Below are 14,673 nucleotides of genomic sequence, written 5' to 3' on the forward strand. Positions count from 1 at the left end.
ACACAAAACTAGAGAGCTTCTAGAAGAAAATGTAAGAGAAAATCCAGGTGACCTTGGGTTTGGTAATGACTTTTAGATATAACACTAAATGTATGATCCATGAAAGAAAAAAAATTGATAAATTATTATTCATTAAAATTAAAAACTTCTGCTCTGTAGAGAATGAAAAGACAGGCCAGAGACTGGGGGACAATATCTGCAAAACATGTATCTGATAAAGGGCTTCTGTCCAAAATATACCAAGTACTGTTAAAACTCAACAATAAGGGGCGCCTGGGCGGCTCAGTGGGTTAAAGCTTCTGCCTTCTGGTGGGGTCATGATCCCATGGTCCTGGGATCGAGCCCCGCATTGGGCTCTCTGCTCAGCCGGGAGCCTGTTTCCTCCTCTCTCTGCCTCTCTGCCTACTTGTGATCTCTGTCTGTCAAATAAATAAATAAAATCTAAAAAAAAAAAAAAAAAAAAAACCACTCAACAATAAAAGGCACCTGGGTGACTCAGTGGATTATGCCTCTGCCTTCAGCTCAGGTCATGATCTCAGGGTCCTGGGATCAAGCACTGAATCGGGATCTCTGCTCAGCAGGGAGCCTGCTTCCCCGCTCCCCCCACCTCTCTGCCTGCCTCTCTGCCTACTTGTGCTCTCTCTCTTTCTCTCTGTCAAGTAAATAAAATATTAAAAAAAAATCCCCTAACAATAAAAAAAGAATGGGAAGTGGGCAGATACCTCACCAAAGAAGATATGCTGATAGGCATGCAAAAAGTTGCTTACTGTCATATATCATCAGGTGGTTGCAAATTTAAACTGCTATGAGATAACACTAATACCTATTAGAATAGCCAAAATCCAAAATCCTGACAAGACCAAATTCTACTTTGGATGTGGACCAACAAGAACTCTCACTCACTGTTGTTGGGTATGTTAATGGTTTTATAAGACAGTTTGTAGTTTCTTACAAAGGTAGGTACAACCAAGCAATTGCATTTATAGGTATTTGCCCAAATGATTTAAAAATTTTAAACCCACATAAAACTTCTGCTTTCAGTTCAGGTCATGATCCCAGGGTCCTGGGATCGAGCCCCACATCAGGTTCTCTGCTCAGCAGGGAGCCTGCTTCCTCCTCTCTCTCTCTCTCTGCCTGCCTCTCTGCCTACTTGTGATCTATGTCTGTCAAATAAATAAATAAAATCTTTAAAAAATTTTAAACTCACATAAAAACCTGTGTACAGTGTTTACAGCAGTTTTATTCATAATTGCCCCAGCTGGAAACAACCTAGATGTTCTTCAGTAGGGGAATGTATAAACAGATACTGCTATACAAAAGAATATAAGGAATATTATTCTGTGATAAAAAGAAACAAGTTAACAAGCCATAAAAAGACACAGAAAAACTTAAATACATATTGGTGAGTGAGGGAAGCCAGTTTGAGAAGGCTGCATACTGTATGATTCCAGCTATATGACATTCTGGAAGGGGTGAAACTATGGAGACAGTAAAAATATTAGTGGTTGCTCCAAATTTGAGGGGAAGGGAGGATGACCCCCCCCTCGGTGGAGCATAGAAGATTTTTAAAGCAGTGAAACTATTCTGTGTAATTGTAATGGCGGATACATACAAGACATTAGGCATTAGTCAAAACCCATGGAATAGTACAATACAAAGAGTGAAGCTTAATGTATAGACTTTAGTCTGTAATTATGTATAATTATATACTTAGTCTATAATAATGTATCCGTATTCGTTCATCAATTGTAATACACATGCCACACAAATAAAGGATGTTAATAATATGAGAAACTGTTTTGAAAGACTGGGTTTATGGGTATTTTTAGTATTTTCTGCAAGCCTAAAAAAGGCCTAATAAAAAGTCTATTAATGAAAATAATACATCAAATATACTTTAAAATTCCAAATGGAGGATGCGGAAAAAGGGGAACCCTTTTTGGTGGGAATGCAAGCTGGTGCAGCCACCCTGGAAAACAGTAGGGAGCTTTCTCAAAAAGTTGAAAATAGAGCTACCCTAGGACCCAGCAATTGCACTACTAGGTATTTACCCTAAAGATACAAATGTAGTGATCTGAAGGGCACATGTACCTGAATGTTCATAGCAGCAATGTCCACAATAGCCAAACTATGGAAAGAACCTAGATGTCCATGAACAGATGAATGGATAAAGAAGATGTGGTACACACACACACACACACACACACACACACACTGGAATACTATGCAGCCATCAAAAGAAATTAAATCTTGCCATTTGCAATGACATGGATGGAACTAGAGGGTATTATGCTAAGCAAAATAAGTCATTCAGAGAAAGACAACTATCATAGGATCTCTCTAATACGAGGAATTTGAGAGGCAGGTCAGGGGGTTGTGGGAGGTAGGGAAGGAAAAAATGAAGCAAGATGGGATCATGAGGGAGACAAACCATAAGAGACTCTTAATCTCACAAAACAAACTGAGGGTTGCTGGTGGGAGGTGGGTAGGGATAGGACATTGGGGAGGGTATGTGCTATGGTGAGTGCTGTGAAATGTGTAAGCCTGATGATTCACAGATCTGTACCCCTGGGGCAAATAATACATTATATGTTAATAAAAATAATTTAAAAAAATAAAATTCCAAGTGGCCTACAGGTGATGGAATTATGATCAATTCTCTTTTTTCCTACCTCTTCCTTTCAGTTTTTTGTACTTTGCTAATGTGTTCTGCAAAGAAAATACATTATTTTGACCATAGATTAAATATGAGAGAGGACATATATGGGGGAGGAGAGTGAAAGTACAGAGGTACAGGCAGCTGTCCTGTCCCCCTCCTAGGACATGCACTTGCATGCTCACATGCTCTCCGGTGCCAGGGGCAGCTGTTTTTAGGAGACGCAAGGTGACAGTGGAATGACTGTCAGGATGGTGTGAGTCCAGGTGACTATCCAGTCAGCTGTGTATTAGATGCCCTATGGTGTGACTCTTTAGACAGGAATGTGGTCTTACACATGAGAACAGCCGGGCTCCCGGCACAGAGAGGGTTATCTTACTCGGCAGCACTGGGGGAAAGAGGCAACATTGCAACCTTGAAACAGTTCCAAGGCCTCTGTGAAATGAGAAGCTTTGACTGATGTATGTTCTCTAATTCTGGGCTTGGTCCAGGAACTGTGGGGTTTACAGAACTGAATAAGGTATTTTCCTTGCCAAGTAGCCCAGGGTCCAATGCAGAATGACAGTGAAGATAGAGTGGGATGTGGAGGATGAGGCCCTTCAGAGGGACATTATCTTGAGGCATTTGTGGTACTCCTCCCCCCCTCCCAGAGTGCACTTCTACCTCCCTTATCCTCCATCTCCTGTCACCTTCTCCCTCCCTTCCTTCCCTTATCTCTACCATTTCTCTCCCTCTTCTGTTTTCCTCTGCTCTGCCCTTGCCCAGAGCTTTTCAAACTGCTGGTAGCAGCTCCCTAGAGGTCATACAAGCACCTGAGTAGGTCCAAACAATCATTCTAAAAAACGTTTTATTATGAAAAAGATTTAAACATGCATAAAAGTAGAATATTTAAACAACCCATCTACTACCTTGATTTAATAATTATGAACATTTCCTAGTATTCATCTCATTTATTCTCCCTGCTAAGGTAGCTTAAATTACAGACAGTGATATTTCATCCCTAAAAACTTCAGTATATATCTCTAAAAGAATAAGGACATTTTCTTACATAACTAAATACCCTACTTTCTAAATGCAAATTTCCCCAATTGGGGCCATTTAAGAAATTTTAATTTAATTTAAAAAATTTTTTAAATTTATTCATCTGATGAATAAATTTTAAATAAATGAAATAATAAATTTATTTATTTAAATAAATATAATAAATAAACAAATATAACAAATCTAAATAAATAAATAAATAGATCTGCATTGATAATAAATGAAATAATAAATTTATTTATTTAAATAAATAATAAATACAATAAATTTAAATAAATAAATAAATTTTCATTGATAATGAATGAAATAATAAATTTATTTATTTAAATAAATATAATAAATAATAAATAACAAAATTTATTTAAATAAATGAAATAAATGAATAAAATTTATTCATTCAATTTTTAAAATTTATTCATTCATTTCATTTTAAAATTCATTCAAATTTTTTCTCACACACACACACACACATGCACACACACAGAACAAGTTGTGGGGGGGAGCAGCAGAGGGAGAAGACGAAGTAGATTGCCTGCTGAGCAGGGAGCCCAATGCTGGGCTTGATCCCAGGACCCCAGGATCATGACCTGAGCTGAAGGCAGATGTCTAACCAACTGAGCCACCCAGGCACCCTGGGCCATTGTTTTTTAAAACTGAAATTGAATAGAAAGTATTTCAGGGCTTCATGTGTAGGAAAAAGAAGGAAAAGAAATTGTTCATACAAATTTTGTTTTGATTATGTGTTTGTATGTCTACTGTGTCTTGAGGTAAAATTTATATCATACTGTGATTTGCAATCTAAGAAATTGAAAGAACCCTGCTCTAGGCCAGTGATGCTCAAAATGTAGTTCAAGGACCAGCAGTATCAGTTTTCCCTGGGGACTTGTTCAAAATGCAAATTCTTGGGTTCCATTCCATACTATTGAGTCAGATCTCTGGAGGATGGAGCCAGGAAGTTGTATTAAAAACAAACCAGCTGTATTTTAGGTGATTCTGTTACTTTGAAAACCATGTATCTAGACTCTACTGGATGAACCGGTGATGCCTAGGCATCCCTTACCCTCATCTGTGTCACCCAAAGTGGGTCCTTTCTTTCTCTTCATTGTGCTGAAAGTTCACGAACAGAGATGAAATCTACCTTGGCAGTGCTTGGAGGTGGTTTCTCTTTCCAAGCTTAGGCAAATCTTTACTTGAAGGCAGAGAAAGGTCTAGATTCATAAGACTAGTAATACACAGTCTCGTCTTTGTACTAGCAACATTGTAAAATGAGACTAAAGCCCTTAAAGGGTGGTTGTGAGGCTTAAATGACATCTGTGAAATGCCTACCATTGCACCAGGCAGAGTAGTCACTTACTATATGGTGGTGGCAGTTGCTGTACTTGACACTACCTATCACAACCCCGGGCATATGATAGATGTGCAACGGATGTGACTGATTGCTTAGTGATTTACTGGAGAAGGAGGCAGACTATTCTGGCTTGTTCCTTGATTTTGCCAGATATTGGAGCAATGTGATTTGTCAGACATAGGAAATAGATCATAATTAGGAAGGAGAAAATGAGGCACAAAAAGGAGGAGGATGTAGAGGAAGAAGAGAAGACAATAGGAATGTCCGTATTCACAAGAACAATGGAGACCATGACCATTTGTTTTCTTGGGGAAAAGTCAAGGTATGGGTTGTTGCACACTGAGCAGTCATATCTTCTTAGTTACAATGTCAGGATTTCAGTACTGGAAAAGGAAACTTGGAGACCACAGACCCACCTCCTCATAGCCCACATAAAGCAGTTGGGGCCCTGGAAGAGCACATGTTAGAGTTGAGGGACGGAACTGGTTTCTGAATTTTTGTCATAAATTCAGCCAATTCATCTCCATGGAAACCTTTGAAGATTGTGAAGGTGCAGATGTGGGAAAGGAGTGCAGTTTCTTTTCTCTCTCATTCCTATTTATCAGTTTCCTCTGCCCCCTCTTCTTTCCCCCTTCCCACTCTCCCTCCTTTTCATAATTTTCACACATAAGAGCCTGTCCAGGAAGCCGGTCACCAGATCCATAAAGGCCAGAATGCTGCACATCATCTGCCTCCTTAGCAATGTGCTTGTTTCTAGTGATGGAAACTCACAATTGACTCTAGGCACTGGGGTTCTGACTATGATCGTCAAGAAACACTTCTTTGGTTCCTCAAAAATACTTGTGACTCTTGAACAGGCAGAGAAACCACCATGGGAACGCAACCCAGAGTTGTCTTACTTCTTTGTGTCTTTAACCGTTTCCTGGATCTTCAAGTGGTTGCTATGAAAATGGTTTCTCTACTTGGGCAGGCAGAGTGCGGAGACCGCACCTCAGAGGAGAGAGTAATTTTCCACGTGAAACTCAAGTTGTATGTGGAGAAACGTCTCTTAACCACAGCTCACAGTTGTTACAGAAAACATAAAAATGTCCTCACATCCCAGGGATGACTGGCCACTATCTGAAATTAGATCCGAGGTGTTTGGGGTCTGGCTTTTTACATGTCAAAGAGGAAAGCTGAGCTTCCTGGCATTGGCTTAGAAGTTGTAATGGGGGCGCCTGGGTGGCTCAGTGGGTTAAGCCGCTGCCTTCGGCTCAGGTCATGATCTCAGGGTCCTGGGATTGAGCCCCACATTGGGCTCTCTGCTCAGCAGGGAGCCTGCTTCTTCCTCTCTCTCTCTCTGCCTGCCTCTCTGCCTACTTGTGATCTCTCTGTCGAATAAATAAAATACAACACAATAATAATAAAAAAAAAAGACTTAAATCTGCGGGGAAAAAAGAAGTTGTGATGGTCGTGGCATTCTTGCGACCAGATCCTCAGGGTCCCCTGTTGTAGAATGGGTTGAGGAACAACCTGACCCGATTCGCGTTTGCTTAGGCTTTGGCTGTGGAGTTCTGCGGCACGGGGTTAGTCTTTCGCTACCCGTCAGGTAGTATCTGGGGCCATCTGAGGAAGCTGCAGGACGTCGACTGCTGCGGGAGAGCGGCCCAGAGAAGGCGCTCCCGGGGCTGACAGGGAGGAGAGCCCCGCGTGGGGTCTCTGCCAGAGCCTTGTTAGGATGGAGCCTCGGCGCGCCTGACCGTGGCAGACGGAGCGGTGGCGCCCTGGAGTAGCTGCACAAAGGAAAAGGCCCATACGGTGGAGATGGGTGTGCGCACAGGCGTGCCCAGCCCTGTCGGCGCACAGCCCGCGCTCCCGGCTCCGAGGGCAGGTGCGTCCAGCGCAAGCCGATTACCGCGCGAGACAAGCCCTGGGGTAGGGGCGGCCGTGCGAGCAGCCGGCCCGGCGGGATGGCTGCGCCTCTCCCCGTCAGCCCCCTCCTCGCTTCGGCCACTCTGCAGGCACCTGGCAGGCAAGGAGGGGAGCCGAGGCAGGTGCTCAGACCCCCGGTACCAGCAGGAGCTCCTAAATCGCTGTCTCCTCTCCCCAAAAGCTGCGAGGACGCGCCGTGAGTCCACCCACTCCCGCGGGCTCCGCGCAGGGCCAGGGGCGCAGCTCTCCACCTGGCAACAGACGGCGCTCGGGCGCGTGCGCGCTCCCGGAGGCGGGGGAGCCGTGGGCGAGGAGGCGGGAGCGCTGGGCGCGCCGCGGGGCGTGAGGCGGCTGGCGCGGAGGAGCAGGGTCCTCGGGCCGCCCGCCGCCTCCGCCCTCCCTTCCTCCCCTCCTCAGCTCCTCGGCTCCTGGGCTCCTCCGGCGCCTCCCGCTCTTCCGCCCTGTGCGCGCAGGCTCCGAGCTCCCTCCGCGTACCGGCGGAGCAGCCTTTTTCCTCACCCCACCGGAAGGCGGCGCCGAAGATCCGACCCACCGGGACAGCAAAGCCAGAGAGCGGGGCGCTCCCTCGGCCGGGGCAGCCCGACGCGCAGTTTCAGCGGGATTTGGGGCGACTTGTTTTTCTTACGTCCACAATTGCCATTTCCCTCTCTCCGAAAGCCAGACGTTACGTTGGGAAAGCTGCTGGATTTTAGTCTTTGAGACAATCCCCTGAAGGGCGTGGCTGGCCGAGCGGCCCAGCAAAGTTGGCCTGGGCTGGGAGGGACTCGTTTCGTGCCTGAAGAGAGCGAGGAAGAGCGTGAGGGCAGCGCATCCTCGGGAGGAGATGTCTTTGAAACACCATCCGTGACAGCCGCAGGAACACTTACGTGTTGCTTTGTTTTGTTTACACACTGAGTGGCTTTTCGGTGAAATGCGGTTTTGGTTACAGGAAGAAATGGCCCCCCAGGAGCTCAGCCGGCGACTGGCCACAGTGATCACTCATGTCGGTAAATGGAGCTTCTTTGCCCCTTGCGTTTTATTAATGGAGGTGGGGGCGTAGTCTCTGGGGCGGGTCTCCTCCCCGCGCTCGCCGGCACTGGCAGCCCCCCGGCAGCGCCCTGCGTGGGAAGGCGGTGGGGTGCGGGCCGGGCGTCTCGGCCTCGCTGCTGCGGGGGGCGGCCAGTGCCAGGCATCCCTGGGGTTCTTTCTCCACGCCCGGCGGGGCCGGTGCCTTCACCAGGCAGGTGCCTGGTCCCCTGAGGGCTGCTGGGCTGTTAGGATCCGTTACCCGCGCTGACCCGGCGGGGGTGGGGAGTTGTGTCGCCGTTTACGAGATAACGAGAAGGAGAGGGAACTTGAGCGAGTGCAGGTGCTTTGCAGAAACTACTGCCTGCCGCGGAGGCTTGTCCACAAGCCTGCGTAGTGAAACGCAGGTTACGGTGGAGGGTACGCAGCCTGGCGCCCGCGCGCGTTGAAACTAGCTCCTGGAGGTGTCCGCGCACTTGTGGTGATCCCCGGATGACAAGCCAGTGCAGCCTTTAGGAGACTGAGCCGTGTTAATCCTCTTCCGTTGAGTTAAAACAGGGCAGCAGAACATGCATGCCTTGCTCCTGCAATAAGGATTGTGGTGGGAGGACAGGCCCTGTTCAGTAAAGAGGGCATTGAGACAGTGGTACGTGGATTGCTTCTTAGCATTTTCTTCCCTCACATAAAAACACATTCAGGTAGAGATTCTTTGGATGCAGATGACTAGAATTATCGGCATAATTTTCAATGTTGGTCCCTTAATGTTGAGAACCTTCCATAATGCAAATTAGTTTTAAACTCTGGAAGTCTTTACTTCAGTGTTCTGCCCATTTGCTAAAACTGCCTTCTTAGTACTTATATATTATATATTGCTTCAATTAATGGGTTTTGTTGCTCTTTGAGCACCCTAATCCAATGTATTTAGTGCAATAATGATATACATCTTGAATGATACACATGTGGGGATATACTTTGTGAAGATGATTTATCTGGAAAAACCCAGTTTTGATGATTCATTAAAAAAAAATATTTCTGGTGCCAGCGTGGCTGTGGAACTGGTTTTTCTTTAAGACAGAAGGTCGTGGGGCGCCTGGGTGGCTCAGAGGGTTAAAGCCTCTGCCTTCGGCTCAGGTCATGATCCCAGGGTCCTGGGATCGAGACCCACATTGGGCTCTCTGCTTAGCGAGGAGCCTGCTTCCTCCTCTCTCGCTATCTGCCTGCGTCTCTGCCTATTTGTGATCTCTCTCTGTAGAATAAATAAATAAAATCTTAAAAAAAAAAAAAGACAGAAGGTCGTTAGAATCCTACTAGGGAAGGCTGAATGTCAAATGTTGCTGGAGGCAGGATGAAACAAACAGAATTTGGAGTTTGAAATATATTGAATGCTGAAATGATTTTGCTTGAAATTGTGCGTGCGTGCAGTTGCTGTGTAGGGAAAGAGCCGTGGACTGGGGGGTATGACTGTCTGGATTTGAATCCTTCCTGGACAAGTCATTCAGCCTCAGGCTAAAAATGGGAATCTTAAGAATTCTTTCCCACCCAGCTCGAAGCCTATTTGTAAGCTGATACGGGTAAAAGCACCATCTAAAATGTAATGTGTTATTCTTCATATTCCCATATGCCACTAAAGACCTTGGACAGATCACTGGGCCTCTCTCAGCATGAAACTTCCCATCTGTTAAGGGAGGAGGTAGATGTAGATGATTATTACGGTTCCACTTATTTCTCTGGATGTGGGATCTTCTCAAAGATCTGGTAGGCAGTATTCCTTGGTGAACGCCAGGCTGCCTGTGGGGCCCAGGCTCTGGTATTTTCTCGCCTATCTTGCTCCTTTTTCTAGAGTTCCATGAAGGATACAGACATGAATTTGTTGTAGTTTCTGCTGTCAGAGAGCTTCTCATGACCTCTGGCATTTGTGTGTCTCGCAGTGTTCCGTATCCTCCTGTAATCTCACAAACCCGTGAAATAGATTATCATCCCTGTGTTACAAATGAAAAAATTGAGACTTAGTACATCTTTTAAGATTTCAGAGGTAATGAATGGTGGGCTCAGGACCAGAAGGCAACTGTCTAGATGTCTGTCTGGGGATCTGATTGAGGGGGCAGCCAGCCTTTACCTTCATGGAGAGTCTCACTGAGTAACCAGTCTCACTGAGTAACCTAGCATCTGCGAGAGTGGATTGGCTCAGTGTTTGACTGTTCTTTTCAGGCATTTTCTTGCTGAGCAGCCTGAGGGGTGTGATGAGTTGAGAGAGGGTTGAGAAGTGCTGGGAGCAAGACTATGGTGAGAACACTCCCTCGTTCTATACTAAACACTCAGCTGGGTAATAACACTATGCTTCCATATTCACTCTGCCACCTCTGTGCCCCCAGCCAGTTCTTCCTCTGCTCTGCTTTCACAGTATCTTAGATTTGACAATTCAGATCTGGAATTTGTTGATTCAGTTTCTGAAATAATCTCATGGGTCTCTCTCCTAATGTCCATTCCCACTGAGACCTTCCTGTGACCCGCTTCAGGACTTCATTCCTCCTGACTAACCATTGTCTAAGTCTTCTGCCTCTTCTTTGTTTGCCTCCAACTTATACCAGGAATAAACACACAGCATTTGTATTTTCTAAAACCCTTATTTATTTGAGAGAGGGAGAGACAGTATGAGCAGGGGGAGGGGAAGAGGAAGAGGGACCTCCATCTAGGAGATGGAGCAGATGCTCAACTGAGCCACCTAGGCACCCCCTAAAACCTTTAATTATACCTCTACATTGTCATTCTCTGTAGCTTGGAGTATGAGCTCTTTGTACTTTATTTGGCACTCTTCTGGTTTTTATCCCCTAATAATTAATATTTTTACATGTATGTTTCTTTATTCTTCTTTTACCTTCCTTTTACTTCTTTTTTATTTAAAAATTTTTAAATTTTTTAAATTTATTTATTTTCAGAAAAACAGTATTCATTATTTTTTCACCACACCCAGTGCTCCATGCAATCCGTGCCCTCTATAGTACCCACCACCTGGTACCCCCACCCCCCCCCCCCCCCCCGCTCCTTTTACTTCTTTTACATTTTTTTACTCTTCTTTACTCTTTAATCTTCTTTCTTTAGCTTTGTTCCACTATATTGTCTGACTCTCTTTCCGCCTCTAAATTTTTTTAAAAAGATTTTATTTATTTATTTGACAGAGAGAGAGATCACAAATAGGCAGAGAGACAGACAGAGAGAGAGATGAGGAGAAGCGGGCTCCCTGCTGAGCAGAGAGCCCTATGTGGGACTCGATCCCAGGCCCCTGGGATCATGACCTGAGCCAAAGGTAGAGGCTTAACCCACTGAGCCACCCAGGCGCCCCACCGCCTCTAAATTTTTGTGTCTGCTTTCTCTCCACCTGGAATGACCCCTTAATATATTTCTCCACGCAAAAATAGTAAACACCTTTCAAGCTCAACTCAATGCTTCCTTCTCCAGGTATCTCTGATCCTGCCAGTGGGAAATAAAGACTCTTGCCTCTGAATTCCAAAGTAGATTTTGTTCTACTCTCATAACACCTCTCATTCTCTCCCTGTGTTATTATGGTTGGTTGGTTTTTGTGTGGTTGTCTTATCTCTGCTCCTAGACTTGACATTACCAGTCTGTTGTTACCTAACAGCCTCCCTCTAAGGAAATGCAGAATAAGTGTTTGTTGAATAAATGAATGATTTGTTGTGCCTTGGGATGGACTTTGAGTATTGACTAATGCCAGGCAGGTTTAAAAAAAAATTTTTTTTTAAATTTTTTAAGGGCAATTCTGAAGTGTTTATAGACTTGCTTCCTAAATCCCATTTTTAAGTAAACATTAAGCCCCTTAAATGTTCTTCATATGATGTCATTCACTGTGGGGACCTCCTTTGAATTTTGTTAGTTTGTTGTATACCTGCAAAAAATATGCATCTCACATGTGGAAAGTGTCCAGACGTGTTTAACCCATGCAGTACGCGGTAGGAATATCCTTTTCCCTTTTTTCTAGACCATAGAATCACGTTGGTTCATTTACAGAATTTCAGTATCAAAAAAAGAGTAAAACACCAGATGGCTTCACTGGCAAATTCTACCAAACATTTAAAGAAGAATAAATACCAATTCACAACCCTTCTCAACAATAGAAGAGGAGGGAGCACTTCTCATTTTATCAGGCAAGTATTACCCTAATACCAAAATCATACGAAGATATTATAAGAATAGAAAACTATAGGCCCGTATCTCTTATGAATGTAGATATGAAAAGCTTCAACAAAATACTAGCACCAAATCCAGCAACATATAAAAAGGATTATACACCATGACCATATATGGTTTATCCCAGGCACACAAGGCTGATTTAACATCTGAAAATCAATTGGTGTCGTACACCTTATCAGTAGACTAAAGAACAAAAACTTCATAAGCATCTCAATAGTGACAGAAAAGTTATTTGACAAAATTTCATACCTTTTTGTGATTTACAAAATACCCGACAAGCTGATCCCCCTAAGCATTTGTAATCAGATGGCAACTGGGGCAGTAGCTGGGGCTGTGTGGATGGCGTCTTGGTGTACCCTCATGTGGTCTCTTTTTCCATGGTGGCATCTCATCTTCCAGGTCCTCTTCATGTGGCCGTTTTCCAGCAGGGTAGTCTAGACTTCTTACCTCAAAGCTCAGGTCTCTGATGGGGATGAAGCAGAAGCTGCCAGGACTTCTTGATCACTGGGCTTGAAGTTCTGTGAAGTCACTTCCAAGTTCTTTTTGTTGGGGTGGTCCCAGGCCCAGCCCACATTCAAGGGGAGGAGGCACAAGTTCTTATTCCTGATGGCAGGATCCGCATGCCCCACCATGAGGGGTGGAAGTGTTAGTTGCCGTATCCATTTTCCATGGCTGCTATGATAAATCACCCCAAACTTTTTTTGAAATTTTTTAATTTTATTTTTTATAAACATATAATGTATTTTTATCCCCAGGGGTACAGGTCTGTGAATCGCCAGGTTTACACACTTCACAGCACTCACCAAAGCACATACCCTCCCCAGTGTCCATAACCCCACCCCCCCAAACTGAGCAACCCTCAGTTTGTTTTGTGAGACTAAGAGTCACTTATGGTTTGTCTCCCTCCCAACCCATCTTGTTTCATTTATTCTTCTCCGACCCCCTTAACCCCCCATGTTAGGGAGATCATATGATCGTTGTCTTCCTCTGCTTGACTTATTTCGCTAAGCATGATACCCTCTAATTCCATCCACGTCATCGCAAATGGCAAATTCATTTCTTTTGATGGCTGCATAGTATTCCATTGTGTATATATACACCACATCTTCTTTATCCATTCATCTATTGATGGACATCTAGGTTCTTTCCATAGTTTGGCTATTGTGGACATTGCTGCTATAAACATTAGGGTGCATGTGCCCCTTCGGATCACTACATTTGTATCTTTAGGGTAAATACCCAGTAGTGCAATTGCTGGGTCATAGGGTAGTTCTATTTTCAACATTTTGAGGAACCTCCATGCTGTTTTCCAGAGTGGTTGCACCCAGCTTACATTCCCACCAACAGTGTAGGAGGGTTCCCTTTTCTCTGCATCCTCGCCAGCATCTGTCATTTCCTGACTTGTTCATTTTAGCCATTCTGACTGGTGTGAGGTGATATTTCATTGTGGTTTTGATTTGTATTTCCCTGATGCCAAGTGATGTGGAGCACTTTTTCATGTGTCTGTTGGCCATCTGGATGTCTTCTTTGCAGAAATGTCTCTTCATGACTTCTGCCCATTTCTTGATTGGATTATTTGTTCTTTGGGTGTTGAGTTTGCTAAGTTCTTTATAGATTTTGGACACTAGCCCTTTATCTGATATGTCGTTTGCAAATATCTTCTCCCATTCTGTCAGTTGTCTCTTGGTTTTGTTAACTATTTCCTTTTCTGTGCAAAAGCTTCTTATCTTGATGAAATCCCAATAGTTCATTTTTGCCCTTGCTTCCCTTGCCTTTGGCGATGTTCCTAGGAAGACGTTGCTGCAGCTGAGGTCGAAGAGGTTGCTGCCTGTGTTCTCCTCAAGGATTTTGATGGATTCCTTTCTCACATTGAGGTCCTTCATCCATTTTGAGTCTATTTTCGTGTGTGGTATAAGGAAATGGTCCAATTTCATTTTTCTGCATGTGGCTGTCCAATTTTCCCAGCACCATTTATTGAAGAGGCTGTCTTTTTTCCATTGGACATTCTTTTCTGCTTTGTCGAAGATTAGTTGACCATAGAGTTGAGGGTCTATTTCTGGGCTCTCTATTCTGTTCCATTGATCTATGTGTCTGTTTTTGTGCCAGTACCATGCTGTCTTGATGACAGCTTTGTAATAGAGCTTGAAGTCCAGTATTGAATCACCCCAAACTTATTGGCTTAAAACAGCACAAATTCTTTTTATTACAGTTCTGTAGCTCAGACATTGAGACAGGTCTCACCAGGCTGAAATCAAGGTGTCAGCCAGGGCAGCATTCTTTTCTGAAGGTGCTGTGGGGAATCCTTTCTCTTGCTTTTTCTAGCTTTTAGAAGCTGCATGCATTTCTAGGCTTGTGGCCCCTTTCCTCCATCTTGCTCCAAAGCCAGCAACATCTGGCTAGTCTTTCTCGTATCTCCATCTCCATTTTTTTCTCTTTTGTCTTTGTCTTCCACTTTTAAGGATTCTTGGGATTACCCTGGCCTTCC

The 14,673-nt window shown here is 44.3% G+C and overlaps 1 protein-coding gene across 3 annotated transcripts in view; it reads left to right on the plus strand.

The window, feature by feature from the left end:
- The first annotated feature begins 7,878 nt into the window (after positions 1–7,878).
- The window catches only part of MCF2L2 (MCF.2 cell line derived transforming sequence-like 2), a 254,431-nt gene continuing 247,636 nt past the window's right edge, over positions 7,879–14,673 (plus strand). For all 3 annotated transcript variants that reach the window (XM_059391454.1, XM_059391452.1, XM_059391453.1), the window contains exon 1: positions 7,879–7,963. In XM_059391454.1, coding sequence (XP_059247437.1) covers positions 7,888–7,963 — 76 coding nt within the window. In that variant the 5' untranslated portion in view covers positions 7,879–7,887. The remainder of the gene's footprint in view (positions 7,964–14,673) is intronic.

The sequence above is a fragment of the Mustela nigripes genome, chromosome 2 (assembly GCF_022355385.1).
Source record: "Mustela nigripes isolate SB6536 chromosome 2, MUSNIG.SB6536, whole genome shotgun sequence".
Lineage (NCBI taxonomy): Eukaryota > Metazoa > Chordata > Mammalia > Carnivora > Mustelidae > Mustela > Mustela nigripes.